This window comes from Leptonychotes weddellii, chromosome 5 (assembly GCF_054177405.1).
Source record: "Leptonychotes weddellii isolate Sample4059 chromosome 5, ASM5417740v2, whole genome shotgun sequence".
NCBI lineage: Eukaryota > Metazoa > Chordata > Mammalia > Carnivora > Phocidae > Leptonychotes > Leptonychotes weddellii.
The window spans coordinates 47,193,770-47,217,761 of record NC_138373.1 but is presented as its reverse complement, the minus strand read 5'-3'; the positions used below and the strand labels follow the sequence as shown (position 1 = coordinate 47,217,761).

At 37.7% G+C, this 23,992-nt stretch overlaps 1 protein-coding gene across 4 annotated transcripts in view; it reads right to left on the bottom strand.

Moving 5' to 3' along the window:
• Nucleotides 1-23,992, bottom strand: part of PRPF18 (pre-mRNA processing factor 18) — a 48,622-nt gene that overhangs the window by 8,193 nt on the left and 16,437 nt on the right. For 2 of the 4 annotated variants that reach the window (XM_081820609.1, XM_081820610.1), the window contains 9 exons: nt 23,207-23,284; nt 23,067-23,093; nt 20,199-20,303; nt 17,795-17,908; nt 12,686-12,832; nt 11,041-11,109; nt 8,798-8,938; nt 8,591-8,662; nt 6,127-6,282 (listed from right to left, as the gene is read on the bottom strand). In XM_081820609.1, the coding sequence (XP_081676735.1) occupies nt 6,127-6,282; nt 8,591-8,662; nt 8,798-8,938; nt 11,041-11,109; nt 12,686-12,832; nt 17,795-17,908; nt 20,199-20,303; nt 23,067-23,093; nt 23,207-23,284 (909 nt within the window). The remainder of the gene's footprint in view (nt 1-6,126; nt 6,283-8,590; nt 8,663-8,797; nt 8,939-11,040; nt 11,110-12,685; nt 12,833-17,794; nt 17,909-20,198; nt 20,304-23,066; nt 23,094-23,206; nt 23,285-23,992) is intronic. The other 2 variants (XM_081820611.1, XM_081820612.1) reach the window with 1 other exon arrangement.

Here is a 23,992-nt window from a genome sequence, read left to right as displayed (position 1 = left end):
CTGACTTTGGACTGAAGGAATACTCAGTTGACCTGAAATAGAATATTCAAAAAACGTGTACTTAATAATGCTAAGTTAAATTCTATAATTTCAACTAACACCCATAGTGAGGCATAAAATAAAAGGCCCATTCCTTCAAAAACTGTCTACAGGAATTCTTTTCACCCAAGATCATTAAAATTGCATTCATCTAAATAACGCATTCTAGCCTTTTAAATAACTTATCTGGATCTTGCTACTTGGGATGATGAAAAGTCCCACTGCAAGTATCAAAAGTGTAAGAATTTTCAGTATCTGTAGAACTTAATGGACACTTAAGCAAAACTGGTAACTTGGGACTAACTCAGTCTGCCTTTATTGTTTATGGTAAGAAGCAGAGCTGCATTCATTTTTCCACTTGTCTGAATACTTCTTTAAGAGAACAAATTTCTAAGGGCGCCTGGGTGGCTCAGTTGTTAAGCGTCTGCCTTCGGTCATGATCCCGGGGTCCTGGGATCGAGTCCCACACTGGGCTCCCTGCTCCGTGGGAAACCTGCTTCTCCCTTTTCCTCTGCCCCCGCTTGTGTTCCCTCTCTCGCTGTGTCTCTGTCAAATAAAATATTTAAAAAAAAAGAGAGAGAAACAGAACGTATTTCTAGCTCATAGGCTCACTGTTTCACAGAAAGTAACAAAGTACAATCACAAGTGAGAATTCCATTTTGAAAACAGCACTTGCCTGCTTAGCTAAGTTAGGATTTATACTAAATGACCCATCTGGGAGAAGATTTCCTTTACTTGATTACCAGGCTTTCCCAGTGCAGGGTGATCTTTTTTTCAAGCACATAGTTGAGAAATAGATTTAGTACCCCAAGTGAAATGTGTTTACAATGAGTTCAGCTGTCAGCTGAAAAAGAAACACGCACTGCTTAAATCAGCATTCCCCAAAATGTGTTTCTACTGAACACTGGTATTCTGTGATATTAAAAGGTGATGTATATGATCGATAAATGCTAGCAGTATTTTTCTCTAAAAATTTAATATGGCAGAAAGTATTAAATGGGTCAACAGTATGTTATCATGCAATAACCTGCCTTTAAGAAAGGGTGGATCATAGCCAAGAATGCCAGGAGGCAGCATGAAGCCACATGACCCACAAATGTGACATATACTTTGATGATTAGGGAATGTTTACCAGCTAACCATGAGACTGTATATTCAACATACGGATCAAGTTGTGACCACTCAGTGCAGTGACTAAAGTGTCTGTTTTACCATTTGGGGCAATACATGAATATATTATAAATTTACAAACGTTCCATGAACAAATAAATTTGGCAAATGCTAGTATATATGTCAAAACCTGAAATACGGATTGAAATAACTAAGAGAAAATGTTGGGATGATGTCTTTACTAGAGAATTTAGTAACTTATATTACTGAAAACAACTTGTCAGAGCAGACTGTTACAGGACATTTGCCTTTTATAATAGTGCAACTCTAAGAAAAATTATTCAGAATGAATATTACTCCTTAATCATCTAATCCCAAAAAAAATCTGTTGTAACACGGTACACAGATCAATTAATCTAGATATATCAGGGACATTTCAGCAGGAAACAAAGAGCATACTCAAACTCGAAAACTTGATGGCAGTAATTCCAAGAACTTCACAAAGACATGGGATGGGCAGGACACGGGACCAACAGGAGACAGTCTAGTGCCCCAGAGCTAGCAATACTGGGAAGCGGCACCCAGCCTGTGCTCTGAGGGGCAAGGAAGGGGGAGGGGTAGTTAACCAAAGCCCAGAGATGGTAACTATGCAGATGGCCATCTGGGAGAAGCTACGGCCTTCGACAGGCGGTGCCATCAACCCTCAGTGACCTCACAGGGAGGAAGGTAAGGAAATAAATACCCGAAACCTACACAACGCCTTCCCATCCCTCTCACTGCCTACCCCAATCAGAACCAAAAGGCAAGGGAGCCTGTCAATAGTGTTCATAAAAGCCAGGTTTCTGGGGCACAGGACAAGGTGAGGAAGAGTGGAGAGTGGACCTGCCAAGCAAACAGCCACCTGATGTGCATTTCAGCTTTTCCTCCTTCTCGTCTTTACAGACAAGAATGCCCAAGACGGGAACCTTTTCAAGAGAGGTCTTTAAATGACTCAATTATAAAGTCTGTCAATAACCAAGAGCTTACTATAATCTGTATAAAAGAAGCTTTACCCGAATCTGGGCCAAAGGTTACATCTGTATTTGGCAAACAAACAAAGTTCTTGAAGTTACTAACACCATTTTAAAATCTAACCCCAGATTTGAGGCTAGCTAATAAACTATACAACTTTTCTTTGATCTGCATGGTGAAAAAACCCTCCCTGTGGTGTGTTTAATTTTTGTGAGGAAGAGAACACTTTTTTTTTTTTAAAGATTTTATTTATTTATTTGAGAGAGAGAGAATGAGATAGAGAAAGCATGAGAGTGGGGAGGGGTCAGAGGGAGAAGCAGACTCCCCGCTGAGCAGGGAGCCCGATGCGGGACTTGATCCCAGGACTCCAGGATCATGACCTGAGCCGAAGAGGCAGTTGCTTAACCAACTGAGCCACCCAGGCGCCCGCAAGAGAACACTTCAAACAACTTTCACGGTTTAAATTCTATAGAGGTTTGCGTAAAACCCAAAGATGAAATCATGGTACAATAAAATAGCCCCTTGAATTGTTTTCAACCATATTTCCTAACACAGATATTTCTCACCAGGATTTCTAAATAATTATTCCATACATCCAAGATTCCATTAAATGACGTCCAAAAACAGGCAAAATTAACCTATAGGTTAACTTTTGATGGCAAGAGGACTTGGGCTGGGAGAAGGCAGGAACAAACTTCTGGGGTGCTGTTAGAAGCATTCTGTATCTAGATGTTGTCTTCTGTCTTGGTAAATTATGACGCATACCAAGAATCACTGGGCTGTACAATGAAGAAGGAGTACACCTCACACACCCACTGCCTCTTAGAGGTCTACTGTATCTCAATTTAATAAGACAGTTACCCTATTGAAGGACTTCCATGATTACCTACTCAGCCAATATCTTAAGGCAGAAAATGTGTGGGTCAGGCAGTTGCCAGAGGGCAGCAAACTAGGGTCCATAGGCCACGCGCTTCTTTCCTAAGTGGAGCTTTCCTGGAACGCAGCCATCAGCTGCTTTCACACCCCAGCTGTGGGGTCCAAGAGGTGCAAAAGACACCTGGGAAACGCAAAGCCTCAAGTATTTTCTATCTTACCCTTTAAGACAAGTTTGTCAACCCCTGACTTAATCTTCAAATAATATATTTAACAGGAGGAGGACTCAAAAGACAGCAAATTACTCCGTTCATCGCCATCAAGAATTTCATAAAACTCTCACGGGGGGATGGCAGGTTCTTTGGCCTTAAGCTGATCAGCACCACAGGTTTATGTTAAAACATAAAAAAAACCCAACATTTTATTTGTCCTTCCACAATGCTAACTTAATTTGGTGCCACTGTTTTAAAAATAGAATCATACTTTTTTTTTAGAAAAAATTAAGATATTTGGCATATTAAAAAAAAAGGTGGAAGATGGAGCAACACTGACCCCTATCCCTCCAAGGGAACAACGAGCTGAAGTGACTCCAGCACCAGTGAGGGTTAAACACTAGCCTCCACCATCCCCTGTTATGAAAGAGTTGAGACAAAATGAAATACTGCTTTGATTTTGCCTATATGAAAGTAGGAAAACAAAAGACAGAGGGTCAAGTGTTTCTTACCACTCAGCTCACTTACTACTGTCATGGGCATGTGAGTTTGCAACCTTAGGTTTAAGCAACGGCCTCAAGGGAAAATGGCAGAGCAGAATCAAAGATATCCAAGGAGCAAAAAGGGCAAGAGTTAACGTGATGCTTGCAAACATCAAGTGACAGGGATCTCCCTCACATCTTCCCAGTGGCCCTACTACTGTCTCAGGGCACTTCTGTTAAAAAGCTTTGTCCTATTTTTGCAACCTCTTGTGAGTCTATCTATAATTATTCTAAAAATAAACGTTTAATAAAAAGAAAACTGTTGTTTCCCTACACTGATTAAAAATGTGTCTTCCTTCCTATACCTTAACTGATCCTTAACTATAGAACAAATTTACTCCCTTTCCTGCCAGAAAGTTCCCCCATTATCTACAGCTCTCTTGCCCAGATCCCCAACAGTCTCCTTTCTCAAAGAACTACAAAAGTAACAAGACTTTCACATTTCTTGTCCTATACAATATTCATTCAATCAGCAAATATTTATGGAGCACCCACCTCTGAGTAAGGTACTGTTCTAGACTCTGGGTATATAACAGTGACCTATGTTCTTACCTTGTGGAACCTACAGTTAGATTACTATGTCTAATAATGTAGCATAAGCTACCATTAGACTCTGTAGCAGCCATATCATACTATCAATTTTATTGCATGTATAGCTTACTAAATTCCCTAATCCTTTCTCATATATACACTGCTCAGACTGTATAGTCAAGCAAGCAGGTCACTGGATCCAAATTTTTTTTATGGTCATCCTTGCTAAATATTGTATTTTTAGAATCTGTTCTTTCCTTCAGTCTGTCAAGAACTTTTGGAATGCCAATGTCTTTTCCACCTTAACACACACCCTACCCTTGTCCATAAATCTGATAAATAAACCTTTCTGTAGAGTCAACCAAATCAGTCATTAAAATGTTTAACAGAAAAATATTGAGGTAACTAAGAACCCCATGACATCTCACTAGCATCCACCTAGACATGGATCCATTATTCATTCCTCTGCGGCAACCCGCACTCAACCAGCTATGTGTCCACCTGACTGTATTATCAAATTAACATCTGTCCACAAGAAAATTATTGGGTTTAAGTCAAACACCCTCCTAAAGGTTAGTTACTTACCAATTTTCCCTAATCATCTTGGGGGGAAAAGTAGGATTTTTTTTAAATGGGAAGGGAACAGTTAAAAAGGAAGACCAATGGAAGAAGAACAGGTCATTATACAGCTTCCAAAAATAAATCGGAAATCTTTAAAAATGTTAGATATATTTTTAAAAAGAAAATCAGTTTGAGGGGAAGTGAAAATCATGCCATTCCTGAAAAGCAAAAACCTGTTTTTGAGACAATTTATGTTGTTATATGGACTTTTACAGACACACTGGCTGATTTCCCTACCACCCCAACACCCCGCCGAAATAAATCTTTTGCCTTCAATACAGTCACCAGTGGTTATTAAAAAAACGGAAAGGTCTTTGAATTTCAACAAGTATATCTGAACTCTATAAGTTCTACAATTCATATTAGGGAGTCAAGCTGAACTATTTGAAAATGCTAATATGTATGAATAAGGCATAAAGCATGATGCACAAGTTAATCTTCAGCACTTGGGATTGAAATCACATAACAAGATAATTCATGAATATGGTAATAATTGCTCTCTGGCACAAAACCTGAAAGCTCGTTATGCATTCTAAGCAAATTTTACATTTTAAGTAAACCTCCTGAGTATCATCTTCAAACTTTAGAATTAACATCCGGCACAAGTCATTGGACACAATCTGGGATTTTTGACAATTTGGCAAAAGTGGCATTAACAGTTGACCCCACTGAGAAAAGTTTTACCCAACAACACAAACAAGTTTATGTGAGGCACAGAGGACCATAAGAAAATAAACTTAACCCTTTAGCCCTGTTTGTGTCAAGAAGGGTCATTAAATGTTACTGAAAAGTAATTATATTCATTAAAGCCAGATTTTTACTACTCAGATCTTCTTTTTAACCCAGATGTTATATCTATCTGGAAAATAACAAAATGAGATTTACTGCTAAATAGTCTAAACTTGTCCTTCTTCACCAAACTTCCAAAGCCAACTGAAATAGCATTATTTCAATGCTGAGTTAATTAAAGCACAACGCCTCACCCTGTCTTGTGTCATATATGAAACTTACAAGGTTTCTAATTTTATTCTGTGAAGAGGTCTTAAACATAAGTACTTAAAAGTGGACTTGTGTCCTATCATACTACATCCAATTTGCTATAATTCTTCTCCTGCTCTCAAAATTGACAGTTTGGGAATTGTAGAATGTTAACCTCCAGAGCAATTCTTTCCCTCCCAATTGCTTACCTGAATATATTTCCGCTGTGTTTCATCATTTAAAACATGTGCAACATGCTTAGAAAAAATCTTTTCTCTGCCAGTTCTGGCATGGATACCAACCATGGTGACACCTATGGGCCAAGGGGCATTTCCAATGGCCATCTGAAGATAAGCATCATTAGCCTAAAAAGAAAGTTTAAGAGATTAGAAAAGCAAAAATACTGGGTTGGTCCCAATTTGTGAAGTATTTCACAGCCCTTTATGACATAATTTTCATCCATCTCTTGAGCATGTTGAGAGTATTACCATTCCCATTATTCAAACAAAAGAAATTAAAATATGAGGTGATGGACTGCCCTGCCCAGGTCCATGGAAAACCAGAAACCAAAGCTAATCCTGTGAGTAAAAAGACAAACATTCCTTTGCAGCCTTTGTGCACTGGCAACTAATACATTTCAGATCTGGAATTACCAGGTAGGTAACTTGATGCGCTGACAGAAACTCTAGTTCGGGTCTCCTCTAGACCCAGTCTTCTCTGCAGGTGGTCACACGCTGAAGATGGAGGCTAATTGGTTTTTCAGAATCCAACCTGCAACTATGTGTGCACAGCCCTGCAGGCCTCTGAAAGCAGTGGGGGCTCTGTGAGCTGGGACTATCATATAGGGTCCACAGCTGAGGTGTAAACAGAGATTAAATACTAACCCTCGAGCCGAATAGTTACAGGGTGAGATCGTTTCACTTTGGCCACTCTACAACTCCCACCTGCCAAGAACGTTAAAAGAAAAGCTACAGAATGTAAGGATAGAACCCGATGAAGACAAATGGCTCTTTTTCTAAACCAAGCCTAGCTACCTAGGAGGAAAAAAAATAAAATAGAAATGAAGTAAATTCTGAAACACCCCTAGGGTTTCAGGGAGGTTCATACAGTCAGGTCTCGAGATTTTAGTTTTGAAAACCAAAGACCTATGTGATTGATGTGCAGAGTTGATTTTAAAAATCCGTATTACAAATAGGCTAACTGGAAGATCATTTCTACCCTGAAGACAAATTTGAATTTGCCCTACTCAGTTTTATAAAATTTAATTTTCAAGAACATGTTACACACTTTTATCACACAGATTCTGACTTGAATCACTTTTCACACTGGATATTAACTGATAAAATGTCCAATATTTAGTTCCCCCAAATTTCTAAAGAAAGCTGTCCAAATAGGTTATTAAAGTTTCTTGGTTCTTCAGCAGTTTACACAAAATAAACTTTCACATTCCTCTCATATGAAAATGCAAAAAGTAACAAGAGGGAAGGCATGCTCACTAGTTGGCAAGTGATTTGATTTCTTTCTGCAGTGACGGTGACCTTATCCATCTATTCCAAGGCAACTGTCCTTACTAAGTACCATGCAACTACTAGAAACTATAAAGGAATAAAATTTATAGGCACAAAACAAAAACATTTCCTTTGCTAAAACAAACTGGCTCTCCAACAGAGGGAGTAAAATCACTACGTTCGCCTCATTTGCCCGAGGCTCCAGCCCCCACACGTGCTAGCCCACCTTCTGCTTGAGTACAGAAACTCCAAGCGCAGGAGTAAGCACTGGCACCCCCACTTTTCTGCTAGAGCCCCACGTACTACTCTGGAATGGTCAGCAAAACTGTTGGCCGAAACTCCCTCCTCTTCACTCCTGAGAGGCACTGCCACTAGAAGCTTCCCTCTTGAGACTCTGCTGATGGGCCAGACGCAAGGGCACATTTCCAATCCCCACTACTGGTACAGCAGGCATTCTCTTTACGTTCCCTGCACCGACTGACAGCCTCCCACTCCCCTTTCTGAACTCCACTCCAGGAGCGCTGGGCCACGGGGAGCTCCTTCCTCCTGCCACCGCCTCCTCCTCAAGCCCATTCAGGAGCAAAGACACCGGGGCAAGGGGAAAAGTCTTCCCTAACAAGGGGTCTGCTATTGTTGCTGTTCTGAAATGGGAGGGATGAATTCTGGTGGCCTTACTTGGAACATTTTCTCATACAAGTATAAAGGGTGGTTAAATTCCATTGTATCGTTAGTACAACAGTTTATCTATATTACAGATTAAGTAGGCTTTTTATAGCTGGAGTGGGAAACTAATCTACATAACATTGTTTCTATGGGAAAATTTGTTCCAAGCCATAATCTTGAACAATCTTTGAAATTCAATCCCATTCATTAAATGAACATTGCCTAGATCCAGTTCACGCTCTGAAGAATCTTCACACCTACCTTAAAAATGACTGAAAAACCAATGTGGTCAGTAAAGTTTATTATCAATGCCTAATAATAAAGCTGACAATGTGAATTAGATAAAAGGTTTTGGGGTTTTTGGTTTTTTTTACTATAATTCATTTCACATTTATTCTTAAAGCTCCTATGTAAAATACTCCCACACCAAATGAAGGTATTATGCACACACAACCTAGATAAGCTCATAACCATGATACTGATGCCCAACATGGTAATGTACCTTTACATATTCTCTCTGCAACATGAATTTAATAATATCTGTTATGGATTCTTTAATATCAGCAGGAAGATTCTGGAAAAGAAAAAAAAAGCGTTAACTATTTTTGGAAGCTACTGTGTATAATTACAGACTGCCATTTACTCAAACTTTATATATTCTTTTTTTTAAAAAATCAGTTATGTAAAAGCATTTTTCGAGGAACCTTACCCTTTTCCGTAGCTTTCTGAAAAGGGGTCTGAGATAGGACTCAGTCTGTTTTTGAGTAGCACTGTTCAGTTTGCCCTGCACACTGCGCTTCACATAATCTTCTCTGGCATTCAGTTCTTTAGCCCAAACACCAAGAAGAAACTGTTGAAAGAATGGGTAAATTTAGACTACGATGCCACCCAGTGGTTCAAAAGGTTTAAAAGTTCTCTAACACACAAACAATATATTATCATATTTAGAGTAAATTTTTTTCTAATCAAAATAGCATCAATATCTAATCAATGAACTATTTCTGCTTATTTTGTCATACACAACACATATTTTGTAGTGCTTTTGGCAAGTCACAAACTTCCCTATTCTATATATGTATGTATTCCTAGCTCAAAGATAATCAATTTCCCCCTAACAAGAACTATCAAATTTCAAATTTCATAGGTAACTTTGACAGAAATAAACTTTTACTCGTATTTCTACTAAAATTCAACCCACCTACACTTATTTGCCATAATACCGTATGTGCTGTGATAATTAATCTTCCAAGTATGATGTTATAATACAGGCATACCCCATGGACACTACGGGATTGGTTCCACACCACCACATTAATAAAGCGAGTATCACAATAAAGTGAGTCAAGTGAATTTTTTAGTTTCCTAACGCATATAAAGTTATGTTTACACTATAATGTAGTCTATTAAGCATAGGATAACATTACATCAAAAAAAAAAAAAAAGAACCAATACATATACCTTAATTAAAAAATACATTATTGCTGGGGTGCCTGGGTGGCCCAGTCGGTTAAGCATCCAACTCCTCTGATTTCTGTTCTCAGGGTCATGAGAGTGAGCCCCCGCGTCAGGATCTGTGCTGGGCATGGAGCCTGCTTGAGATTCTCTTCCTCTCCCCCTCCCCCCTTAAAATTTAAATACGTTATTGCTAGAACAGGCTCATCATCATCTGAGCTTTCATGTCCTAATCACTGATCACAATTAACCATGACAAATATAGTAACAAAGAAAAAGTTTGAAATATTGCGAGAATCACCAAAATGTGACAGAGATACAAGGTGAACAAATTCTATTGGAAAAACAGTGCCGATACACTTGCTCCACACATGGCTGCCACAAACCATCCATTTGTAAAAACTACAACAACAACAAAACCCCCAAAACAACAACAAAAAACCACCGAAGAAAACCGCATTATCTGCAAAGCACAATAAAACCAAGCACTATAAAATGGGGTACGCCTCTATTTGGACTTTCTGCTTTTGTAGTAGAGATGATGATTTAGTTAAATATTCCCAATAAAGCACCTGACAAAGGAGAAAGAAGGAAAACAAAGAACAAAAATAAAGAAACTATAACCCCTCCACCCAGCCCTGGAAAGCCACCCTAGTGCCCTTGGGTTTAAATGCATCAAGAACATGGTTTCTAGAGGCAGGTACACAGGGAAGGTGGCGGAGGACATACCCCCCTAGTGGCGTTACCTGTGGGTAGCCTCTATAAAGAGAGGCTGTCACTCAGAAAGGAAAATTCTAGTTCACACTAGTTCCCATGCCTATCTAATTCCATGCCATATCCTCAACAGACTGAGAATCTTGACGACTAATATGCTGTATTTAAATTAATACAAGTAAAAGCACTTCTTGCGTTTTAATCTCTTGGCCTGAACACAAATAGTTTGTGAATAAATGCTAAAATGAATCTGGCATTTACACACACTCTACCTAAACCAGTAAAGTAAGAAATGCTGAGGAGAAAGATGGATTGAGCTCATCATAGCAGGAATATGCAGCTATCTGTAGAACTGAGAAAATGAACAGTCTCTGAAAGGTTGCTGATGGGTTTGCTTTTTTTCACTGCCAAGGTCTTCCCACCTCCTTCCTCTCTTTACTGTCATCACCACTCATAATAGCTTTTGGAACACTCCCCTCACTGCACTCCCTCCTGGAGTGTTTTTAAAAAAAAATGTTTTACTCCCCCAACTTCTTGTTCATTCCACTGCTTTGATTCTGCGTGTTTACATTAACAAGTCAGTTTTAAAGTGCAGCAGTGAAGTAAATATACATCTCCTTTGATTAACCTCTATATCCCAATGCACAGCAATATCATAAACTGTATACGTGCAAAACATGTTTACTGAGGGATTCCCTTTCCAGTCCTTAACCCTTAAATCATCCAAAAATTCAACAACAGTTTTTAACCAACCCAAATGTCCTTTCCTAGCCTAAAAACACATACCTTAAGGAACTTGGTAATGATATCCATGTCCTTATGATCATCGCCTTTTCCTAAAGATTCTCCCAATGCCTGCAGAAAAACAATGCTTCTGTTCATTAGTAAAGACCAAAAGCTGAACAGATGTTCTCAACACCAGTATGAACATGGACCTTTATTACATATACTAATTTCTATTTTTAAAAAACCTAAAGGAATTTCTAGGTAAGTTAAAAAAACCAAGAAAACACCGATTTGTCATTGAAATTTAGAGAGCAAGGTATCATTTATAAATCAAAAGACAAAAAAAGGGGGGCTTAGGGAACTAATGGGTAGATTTCTTTTTAAAGGAACAGAAACGTTCTAGAATTAGGTTGTGATGATGGCTGCATCAACCTGCGAATATACTAAAAACAAGTGAATTGCATATTTTAAATGGGTAAGCTGTAAAGTATGTAAATATCTCAATAAAGCTATTTAAGAAAAAAGAAAGCCCAGAAATGGTTGCTCACACTATTTCTGTCAAATTTAGGGTCCAAAGAAAGGTGCTGGGGGTGGTAGGAGGAGAGGCACAATTAAAACAACTATGATCTCATGAAGAATGCAGCCAGAAATGAAAAGAAAAGTAAGTTTATGTTTATTAAGCAGTAGAAGCTTTCAACTAAGCCATAATTTCTGCTTGAGCTAGATATTTAGATAGCACAACACAGCTTTTTAATTAGGATTACATGTATCACTCCACATTCAACACGTTGGCAAAAATTAAAAAGCAAGATACTGCCAAGTGTTGGCAGGGCTGTGGGAGTAAAAGGCTTGCACACCCTTCTGATGGGGGTGTAGACTGGTACAGCCATTCCAGAGAGCAACGTGACAGAACCTGGACAAGTTACACATATAAAAATCCAGCCATCCTGCTTCTGAGTCCACAGGGGTCACATACAAGACTATTCATCACAAAGCTGTCTGTAGTAATAGGGAGCTGGGAGCAATCCAGCTCTCATTACAAGGCAACAAAAAGTAAAAGGCAGTGAATGCCACGAAATATGAAATGCTACGCAGGAGTTAAAAATCAATGGTTCAGATATACATAAAGCATCAAGGATGGATCTTAAATACAGTTCAAAGTGGAAAAAAGAAATGTAAAAAAAAAAAATTCACAGTATAGTATCATTTATGTATATTAAAAACACAAGCATATAAAATACTACTGGTTTTACAAGACCACCAACAAATAAGAGGATGCACATCAAATATATCAGAATGTGAGTGGAGAATGAGTAAAGAAGGAGTGAATGGGGCGCCTGGGTGGCTCAGTCGTTAAGCGTCTGCCCTCAGCCCAGGTCATGATCCCAGGGTCCTGGGATCGAGCCCCACATCGGGGTCCCTCCTTGGCGGGAAGCCTGCTTCTCCCACTCCCACTCCCCCTGCTTGTGTTCCCTCTCTCACTGTGTCTCTCTCTGTCAAATAAATAAATAAAATCTTTTAAAAAAAAAAAAGGGAGTGAATAAATAAAAGCACAAAATTTAAAAAAAAAAAAAAAAAAAGGCCTTTGTAATGACCAGACCATAGTAGTGTGCTCTGAACTGAACAATATGATGAACTCAAGCATCTGCCCCAGAGAATGAAGGGATATGATGGGGTAATGAGATCAGGTGGGTGTAAAGATTACCTCTAACTCTTCAATTGTGGTGTTTTCTTCATGAACTTTCAAATCATTCTGTGTGTCTTCCTCTCCAGGTTCCTGACCACCCACAAGCTCATTGAGGTACTGCTGGTCGATCTTATCCAAAGCTGCTTTCAGATCATTCCTCAATCCCTGAGAAAGGTGAAAAAATACATACATTATGGAATTTCACTGATGTTTCCCTTTTGATTTTTCACTACTAATAAGTACAATTCATTTTTTTTCCTCCACAGGAGTTAATAAGAGCTTAGTAAAACTAGAGACTCTAAGATTTCAATTTATTACGCAGCTATCATCATTGCCCAAAGTTAATTATAATGAACATATTTAAATTTTAAAGAATGTATGCACAATAGCTACTCTGGCCAGAAAAATAAAACATATGTGTTGACCAATCCAAATGAGAATATTCATAAATGCTGAAATTTTCTAATGAGGTCTAGCGTAAGTGAGCAGGTCTCCACTAGAGCCTTCAACCCATTTTCCCAGTTTATTTAAAATGTCTAACCTCACTGTAACTACTCTGAATTCCCTTAACATTCAGCAGTATCAATAATATGAAACTAGTGTCTCATCTATATCCTAGGCTTTCACTAGGTTTCTCATAAACCAGCAAATTCCACCATCTATTCATATCCAGTTTGTGACCATTTGGTAAAAATAGAAGAAACCTTAAAGCTGGACCCATACCTTACACCACATACAAAAACTAACTCAAAATGAATCAAAGATGTACATTTAATAGCTAAAACTATAAAACTCCCAGAAGACAACACATGGGAAAAGCTTCATGATATTGGATTTGGCAATCATTTCTTGGATACACCACCAAAGGCACAGGCAAAAAAAACCCCAAAATACAAAAGAACAAAATTGGACTTCATCAAAATTAAAAACTTTTCTGCAAAGATACTATCAATAGAATGAAAAGATCACCTGTGCAAGGAGAGAAATATTTGCAAGTCACTAATCTGATAAAGACTGATATCCAGAATATATAAAGAACTGCTACATGTAACAACAACAACAAAAAACCACTCGCTAAAAATGCGCAAAGGTCTTGAATAGAAGACCACACATAAAAGGCCAATAAGCAAACAAAAAGATGCTTAACATCACTAGTCATTAGGGAAATGCAAATCAAAACCACAATAAGGGGGCGCCTGGGTGGCTCAGTCAGTTAAGCATCTGCCTTTGACTCAGGTCATGACTGAGCTCCGCATCGAGCTTCCGGCTTAGCGGGAAGTCTGCTTCTCCCTCTCCCTCTGCCCCTTCCCGCTGCTCGTGCTCTCTCTCGTGCTCTCTCACTCAAATAAATAAAACCTTTAAAAAAAAAAATACACACAATAAGATACCACTTCAAATCCATCAGGATGGCTATGATCAAAGATAGTAGTAGTAGTTAAGTGTTGGCTAGGATGTGGAGAAATGGAACCCTTCATTGCTGGAAATGTAAAATGGTGCAGCTGCTGTGGAAAATGTATGGCAATCACCTCAAAAACTTACACAAAGTCACACCAAGACACATTCTAATTAAAATATCAAAAGGTAAAGACAAGGAGAGACTATTAAAAGCAGCAAAATAAAAACCATTTGTTGTGTACATAAGACTATTAGCAGATTTTTCAGCAGAAATTTTGCAGGACAAAGGGGGTAGAGCATAATATATTCAAAGTGCTGCAAGAAAAAACTTCAAAGCAAGAATACTCTACCTCACAAAGTCATCATTCAGAATTGGAAGAGAAATAGTCTCCCAGACAAGCAAAACTAAGTGAGTTCATTGCCACTAAACCAGCCTTAAAAGAAATGTTAAGGGGCCTTCTTTAAGCTCAGGAGGTTAATTAGTAATACTACAACATATGAAAGTATAAATCTCACTGGAATAGGTACATATACAGTAAAGGTAGTAGATTAATCACTTATGAAGACAAAGGTAGTAAAAATAACTAACTACAATCATTAGTTAAAGGATGCACAAGAAAAACATGTAAAATGTGACATCAAAAACCTAAGATGTGGCCAGGAGGAGTAAATATGGAGAGCTTTAGAGTGCATTCACACTTATGTTATCATCTTCACATATTTCCAATTATAAAATAAGTCACAGGAATGTAATGCACAGGATGGTGACCACAGTTAATGCCTACTTAAAAGTTAGTAAGAGTAGATCTTAAAAGTCCTCACCACAAGAAAAAAAAAATGTATGGTGACAGATATTAACTACACTTATTGTGGGGATCATTTCACAACATACACAAATATTAAATCACTAAGTTGTACATCTGAAACTAATATGTCAATTATACCTCATTTTAAAAAAAATTTACAAATGAGAGGGGCGCCTGGGTGGCTCAGTCATTAAGCTTCTGCCTTCAGCTCAGGTCCTGATCCCAGGGTCGTGGGATCGAGCCCCACATCGGGGTCCCTACTCGGCGGGAAGCCTGCCTCTCCCTCTCCCACTCCCCCTGCTTGGGTTCCCTCTCTCGCTGTGTCTCTGTCAAATAAATAAAATCTTAAAAAAAAAAATTTCCCGGGATCGAGTCCCACATCAGGCTCCCTGCTCGGCGGGGAGTCTGCTTCTCCCTCTGACCCTCCTCCCTCTCATGCTCTCTCTCATTCTCTCTCTCGCAAATAAATAAAATCTTAAAAAAAAAAAAAAAAAAAAATTTTTTTTTTTACAAATGAGAAACTCTTTTTAGTATCTGGGACAAGCTTGAGCAAGATTAAAATACAGCAGGTTGTAATGAATTAATATTAATAACTAGGAATTTTTCAAGGAATGAAACATGACTAGTAGAAAAATTAAATCACATACTAATAGTTCACATTAGTATTTTAATACTATCTTTGGTTAAGAAAGGAACTCAGAATATAGAAAAGAAATAAATGTTGGTAAAAATGAAGCATTATAAAAACCACTAACTCTAAGAATTTAAGGTTTTAAACAGGACTGAAAATTTTTTGTAAAACTGCTGTGAACATTACAATGGAAGAATATTCTTAATTCATTTATGCTTAAAAGAAGTTAAACGGAGAATGCATGATCCACCAAGTCTAAATCTGGGGTGTACACAAAAGAAGTGAAAGCAGGCACTCAAACAGGTATTTGTAAACCTATGTTCAAAGCAGCATTATTCACAATAGCTGTAAGGTAGCAACAACTCAAATGCCCATCGAAGCCCTGAATGGATAAACAAATTCTCTCCATACATATAAGAGAGAACTATTCAGCCTTAGGAAGGAAGTAAATTCTGATCTACACTATCACATAGATGAACCTCTAAGATATTACGCAGTTGGAAGGCCAGTCCAAGGGAGCCTTTGATGACCCTGGCCACAGTCCACATCTAACTGCAATCACATGCGAGACTCCAAGCAAAAAAAACTGTCCAGTTTACCCACCCAATCAAACCACAGAACCGTAAGAGATAATAAATTAAGTTACTAAGCTTCAGGGTGGTTTGTTATAGGCATAGAGGACTGAAAAAGATTTTATTTTATTTTTTTTTAAAGATTTTATTTATTTATTAGAGAGACAGCAAGAGAGGGAATACAAGCAGGGGGAGTGGGAGAGGGAGAAGCAGGCCCCCCACGGAGTAGGGAGCCAGATGCAGGGCTCAATCCCAGGACCCCGGGATCGTGACCTGAGCTGAAGGCAGACACTTAACAACTGAACCGCCCAGGCGCCCCTGAAAAAGATTTTATAAATTGTTTGAACTCTTCAGTTTTGGGGTGGTTTGTTACACAGCCATAGATCACCACACCTGTCTCTCAGTAACTGAGAGAGCAAATGGGTAGAGAGAGCAAATTAAGGCCACAGAAGATCTGAACAACACTACTGTAACTGACATTTACCCAATGTATAAAAGACATTTTTTTCAGGAGCCTATGGAATATTCACCAAGACAGACCATCTGCCGAGGTATAAAACAAGATAAAAGCCCTAAAAGCTGTAACTGTTAAGCTTTTAGAGAAAATAAAGAGCATCTCTTCAAAACCTTGGGATAGGCAAATATTTCTTAAGAAAAACACCAAAAGCAATACCATAAAAGAAAAAAGTGGACTTCATCAAAATGCAAAACTACTGCCCATCAAAAGACACCATGAAAAGAGCAGGTAAGCCAGAGACTAGCAGAAAACAGTCACAAACCATGTACTGGTACATCTGACAAAGGACTTGTATTCAGAACATACAAAGAACTACAATTCAAAAATTAAAGGGCAAATAACCCAATTAAAACATGAACAAAAGATTTTAACATGCACTAACCTTATGGGCAATAAGTCTATGAAAAGATACTCATTACCTTTAGTTAACAGGAGGCTGTAAATAGAACCACAATGAAATACTACTTCACATACAAGAGAATGGTTACAATTTAAAAGACTTAAAATAACAAATACTGATGACATTTAGAAATACTTGGCATTTCTTAAAAACTAAAGCACACATTTACTCTTATTATTCAGCAATTCTACTTCAGATACTTACCAAGAGATAGAACATATTTACCAAAGAGAAGTAACACAGGTCAAAAACAGACCTGTTTAAGAATGTTCATAGCAGTGTTATTCATAACAGCCCGAAGTTGAAAACAAATGGTGGGATATTCAGATAACTATCATCAGCAATGAAAAGGAACAAACTACTGATTTCTGCAGAAACAATAATTTTAAAAATATGCTCAGCATAAGAAGCCAGACATACTCTTATGACTCCATCTGTATGAAATGCAGAATAAGCAAAATTAATCTACAGTGATAGAATTTTAAAAGGTGTTTGTGCAGGCATTGAGTAGAAGGAACAGGACTGGCTAAGAAGGGGCACTGGGCATGTTTTTGTGTGATGAAAACATTCTGTATCTTTCTAAGGGTGGTGGTTACATGCTTGGAGTGGATTTGTCAAAATGCACTGAACTGTAGGCTTACGACAGGTGTTTTTTAAAAAAATTAAAGAAAACTTACATTCAGTAGCAGTAATCTGGCAACTTTATTTTTCCATCTTTGCCTGTAATAATGCAATTACTCAAACTCCATACTATTCTTGTTTATGTGGTACAGTAATCTTTCTCAAGTTTTGTTTTGACTTCTTACCTTGTTAACTTCTGGTGTGAGGATCTCTATTTTTCTTAAACGTTGAAAAGCATCATAATCAGTTTCTCCAAACAGTCTGATTGGTTCTCCTCTTTCTCTCAATCTTCTGATAACCTGTAAGAAGTAATAACAATAAAAGTAATTCCAATGTTTTGAGTAACAGTAATTCCTCCTTTAGGTGACCAAATACTTATTCTGAAATGTAGATAGAAAAAGTCAGTTGTGTTTGTTTTTTCTTTAATTTTCCGTGAATGGATATAGTAAGTTACTGTCACACCTTTAAAAACCCTACCATGTTTAAGGTCCTTTGGCTGACCGTTTCAGCAAAGGCTCCATCTGTATCACAGAATACCTAAGAAAAACATTAAGATGGAAGGGTGTGATAACTTTTATATACTTTTTTTTTTTTATATAGAAGGAAAATAAGTCCGAGTCAGTTGATAACTCATGGACCATAGCCTGGCATCAGCATTCTAAGACTACATTAAAACCAAACACTTATCTCCCAGAAGAGAAGTGAGTAATGATCAGGGCAGGGCACAGGTCAGGCTTTTGAGGGGCTGATAATACTGTGTCTTGACTTGGGTGATAGTTAATGGGTCTTTGTTTTATAATCCTTCATTATATTGCACATGCATGTTTAGTATGTTATTTGTATACATGTTCCATTTCATAACAAGAAAAAAATAACTGAGAAAAATAAAGGTTGATCCAAAATATTCTTTAAGTATCAAGAACTTTATCTGGAAATGTAAATAGTAGCACAGAAACTACTGGTCGAGCTCCACTGAGTTAACCAAAGCTTGGTATTCAAAAGCAGCTTAAGAGGCCATCCGGTGCTATCACCCATCAATGCAGAAATGACCTCAAACACACCTCTACCAGGTCCGTGACTGACAAATGACAGGGACCACATCTCTTCATCCCAGTTTTGGACAGATAGGTTTTACTTCTCACAATAAACTAAAACCTCCCTCCCTCAAAATTCTACCCACTTATCTTAGTTCTACTTTATGAAACCACAGAGAATACGAAATTCTTTTTCAAAATTACAGCTGCTATCAATGGATTTTTTTTTTTTTTTTTGTCTCCAATATTCTTCTCTTTGGGCTAGGTATTCCAAATTCCTTCATCCAATTTTCCCATGACAGCATTTAGAGTCAGCTGTCCTTTCCTCCCTTTCCTTCTGTTCCATTTTTGTTTGGTACCCCTCTGTATAGTTTGCATTCTTCACGTCACATGAGTTATCTTGAAATTTTTGTTGTTTTTGGCTTTTTCATAAAAGTAATATTGATACTGACCAGAGTATAGACGAGCACTGTAGTTAAAGAGTACAAACTGGGACAACAGGTCTACAGAGCCCTGTGGTGATACGTACCCCAAGTCATAGAAATGCACAGTCTTTAGTCAACAGACTCCAGAAACCATGCTTCTAGCAAATTTTCCAAAAGGAACAATCATACATTAGCATCATGCAATGACATCTGTATAAAGACGTTCATCTTAGTTTGATTTATAATCAGGAAATGCTGAAGCAATCTAAATGACCATTATTAAAATAATAGGTTTCTAAATTATGGGAAATTATATAATCATAAAAAATTATACAGATCGGTATTTTGACCTAGAAAGATGTATTAAGTTACAAAATGTATGTTTAAAATAATTTAGACAAATAATTTATGTATAATTAATATATATATATTTTTAGAACAATGTGTTTAATTTTTAAAGTTTAGAAAAACATTCTTTTAAAAGTTTAAGAGTATCGGGCGCCTGGGTGGCTCAGTCGGTTAAGCGACTGCCTTCGGCTCAGGTCATGATCCCAGGGTCCTGGGATCGAGTCCCGCATCGGGCTCCCTGTTCTGCGGGGAGCCTGCTTCTCCCTCTCCCACTCCCCCTGCTTGTGTTCCCTCTCTCGCTGTGTCTCTCTCTGTCAAATAAATAAATAAAATCTTTAAAAAAAGTTTAAGAGTATCGAGAAAAGCAGAGATTGGGGCATCTGGGTGGCTCAGTTAAGCATCTGCCTTTGGCTCAGGTCATGATCTCAGGGTCCTGAGATCGAGCCCCCAAGCCCCTCAGCCCCCATGTTGAGCCCCCATGGCTGGCTCCCTGCTCAGCGGGGAATCTGCTTCTCCCCTCTCCCTTTACCTCTGTCCCTACCCCTGTGCTCATGCATGTGTGATCTCTCTCTCAAATAAATAAAATCTTAAAAAAAAAAACAAAAACAGATTTAGAACCTGAAAGAAGAAAAACCGGCCAGCTGCACATTAGTTTAGTTCAGTCAGACATGTTATATAGGCAATAATGACACAGAGCTTACTGGAAAGAACTGGAGATAAATGCAAATGCTCTGAAGATTTTTTTTTTTTTTTTTTCCATCAAACACCCTACATAAACTTACCTCTTGCCTAGAAAGAGTCATGGGTAACTTTTCCTCTGCCAGTTCAAGTTCTAGCACTGGATTTGAAGAAGTTAATGGTTTCTGGTCCTCCTCTTTCGGCTGTATCTGTATTAATAGCCAAAAGAAATAAAATACAGTTTTTTTAAATATAATACAGCTAATATTTACCATTCTATGCATTAACTGGTCATGGAAATTAAACATGTTTTAAATATTGAAGGTTTTCTAAATGTTCTACCGAGGAAAAAGCTCCTAATAAATGTACATGCTTTTGAAAACTCCTCAAACTCCTCCGTTTTAGAGACACAAGTAGCAAACATGCACACAGGAGACAGCATTCTTGCTACTGAAAAGTGACAGAAATATAATGGTTTCCAAAATCAAAACCTTTTAAAAGGGCTGAAATTTAGACTCCTTTCTCCCTAGACTCTAAAGAATTTTACTTTTTTCTTAAAAACAATCAACTTGCTTCTCTTCCTTGAGAAAATCATCCTACAGAGTTATCTGATCCTTGCTCTGGGTTTTAAGTGAAGACTCAAAAAAAAAGAACTGCTTTCTAAGAAACCTGTGAAGCCTCAAGCTCCTGCTTTTTCCTACCCTCCTTTCTGAAAGGTAGGATTCCAAGTGCACCGAAATCACTGCTGGACAGGTACAAACACTGCCAAAGCTACAGAGAATCTGCCCCTGAATGGAGCGAGGAACCCTCGGGAAAGAAGAGCACTGCAGCATCAACAACAGCTATAGCACCTCTGCCCTCATCCCACAGAGTGGACATTCTTGTGCACAGGGACCTGCAGGGGGAAAAAATCTCTTCCTGTGTTTTGCGTCTGCTGCCCAGCGCACAGTTTAAGAAAATTAAGTTCAGCAATTTATAAGCCCCATGGTGTGTGTGGTCTGTAAAAACATACTGAAACATGGTTTCCCATCTGATCATGAGACTAATCTAAAATGCCAAAAGAAGATCAAAAAAACCATAAGAGGTCAACATGAAGGAAAAAACATTCAATTAAGAAAGGCTCTATGGGCGCCTGGGTGGCTCAGTTGGTTAAGCAACTGCCTTCGGCTCAGGTCATGATCCTGGAGTCCCTGGATCGAGTCCCGCATCGGGCTCCCTGCTCGGCAGGGAGTCTGCTTCTCCCTCTGACCCTCCCCCCTCTCATGTGCTCTCTCTCTCTCATTCTCTCTGTCTCAAATAAATAAATAAAATCTTTAAAAAAAAAAAAAAAAAGAAAGGCTCTATGGTTAAAATTATATCATTTCTGATTCTGTAGTTAATGGCTAAAGATTATGTTAATCGGTGCTGACAGAAAATTGAGGTAAAAAACTAAACTTCCATATTTTCACACACCAAATCGGCACCAAGCCTCATAAATGGTAACTAGTTTTCATAAAGGAATACAAGTAATACATGCTGTATTTTCATTACTACCAAGAAGGAAATATTAAACATGTTTTAGAGAGAAAGCCCTACGCTTTCTTTTTAAGCATAAAAACAGGTATTTCTCCCAAAATCTCAGGATGAAAAGCATTTTTAATTATAGGATGCCAGTTCATTGCTTGTAGGGGAAAAAAAAAAAAAACTGAAGACATATTGTCAGCAGGACTCAATGTTACAACCAATATCTTTATTTTGCTTCAGTGCTTGTCTCTAAACAAGAAAGTACGAACATATCATTGAAGCAAACTAAACAATGCAAAACTGCCCCTGTTTTAAATTATTTCCCTACCTTACCAAAAAGTTGAAAAGGTTCAAATTTAGGGATCTGGGAAAGCAACAAGTGAGCACACTAAACCCACAGTCAGTGATTCTCTCTCCAGATCAAGTGTCCATTAGACAACGATGGGCAAGCAAAAGATGAGAATTCTTCTGAGTATTCGATGGCTATTTACATAAATTGTGTTTTAACTTCCTAAACTGGAAGCGAATGAAACCAATATATTTATGGAAAATATCAAAATACAAATGCAAACTTTCGTATTTTAGGAATCTATCAGAAACGTAAAACTACATTTTTAACACTTGCCCTCTGCCAACACTACAAAACCAAACCAAATTTGCATTCCTCATGCTTCCTTCTAGAAATGCTATGCCAGATAAATTTCTAGAACTTTCCCCATCACATGCACAAGAATATATTATACACATTTCACAAGCAAAAAGTTGATGTCAAATTTATGATCTGCCAAAAATATTTCAACAGAACCTCTAAATTTTGTTTAAAAAATTATCAAACCAAATACTGTCTTCTTTTAAAGTAATTTAAACAGAATTTCACCTCATAACATTTAACCCCTCCCAATAAAAACCCCAAAATATTATTCAACTAGGATAATAGCTGAACAGGATAATAATAGGGTAACCTTAAGAATACTTTTAGTCATGCTTCAAAAATATACAGTCTTTCAGACAACTCATTTGTTTCTAACAAATATTTCTACATATTTTCTATACAATAGACAAGCAGTGTTTGAAATGTGGTACCTTATTACACAAAAGCATATAAATGTATGGCATTCTATCTCAGGCAGAGGTACTCAGCACCAAAAGGAATTATTAACAATGCAAACATAAAAACAATGGCTTAAGATATTCAAGTGAAAGTGGGGAAAATACCACTGTGATTGAATAAAATGTTTTGAAACCCTTTAAAATAGACTTTTATTGGGAGAGGTGGGGAAAGGAGTGGTGGTGGAGATGAAGATGAGGCAGTATCAGATCCAGGAATTAAAAGAAAAAAAAAAAATTCAAGCTTTGATCTCAAGCCACTTCATGCTGTCCACAAAAAGCCAAACCATTCCAAGCCAAAAGTCATGCATGTATTCTCCTGAATTCAAGATTAAAAAAGAAGAAAAGAAAAAAGCTCATACCTCTCCAGATGGCTTCTCATTTATAGGCTAATGTATAACATTGATAAAGTGAACAGAGATCAATAATTTTGTCACTTTAACAACAGCTGTAAAAATTTAAACTCAGAAACATACAATAACATAAAAGCAGGCAGTCATACCTTGTAGCCACATCTTTCAAAATATGCTTCCTCTTCTTTTTTTGCAAGTTCACTACGCTTGAAATACTTTTTATTTTCCTATTGAAGAAAGAAGTACATTAATAGGTCCCTGGGTAAAATTTCATGTTCCATAGTCAACCTAAAAACACTCTTCAGTTTTTCAAGAGCATGGTCAAGTTTGATTCTATAGAGATTATACTGATTTCTTGAACATGGCACCTGTCCTCTACCCTGCTCTAAATATGAAGTATTTTTCTTACAGCATCAGTTTAACAGGCATATCCAACAGCAAAGAGAAGAAACCAACAATATTTTCCAAATGTTCACATTGTTTTGATTTGATTTCCCAATGTTTGCTTTCAATGATAATTTCTACAAATGAATTCATTACGAACCACATAAAATAGGATGCTTTATTTTCTCCCAACAGAAACAACTGAACAAAACTTAGGGTTAACTTTTGTATCTGACATCTTAACTCCCATTACCCAGAGAGCTGCAAGGGTGTGTCCAAATTCTTCTTGTCACTTGGAATCTTTTTTATCAATTAATTGTATTTGTATTAATCAAGTCTTAAAATTGTATTAATTCTTAATCTCGACATGAAATGGTCTGAAAGTATTAACAAAATCGTTTAAAGCTATTTGTTTTATAAGATTCAGTGTTATGAGACAAGCTCTAAATCTGTAGGAGAAAACAATATTAATTCTCTACTACGTACATTATTCTCATTGTTAAACCTACAGTTCCTAATTTGGACGTTGTTACCGTCTACTGCTATTCCTC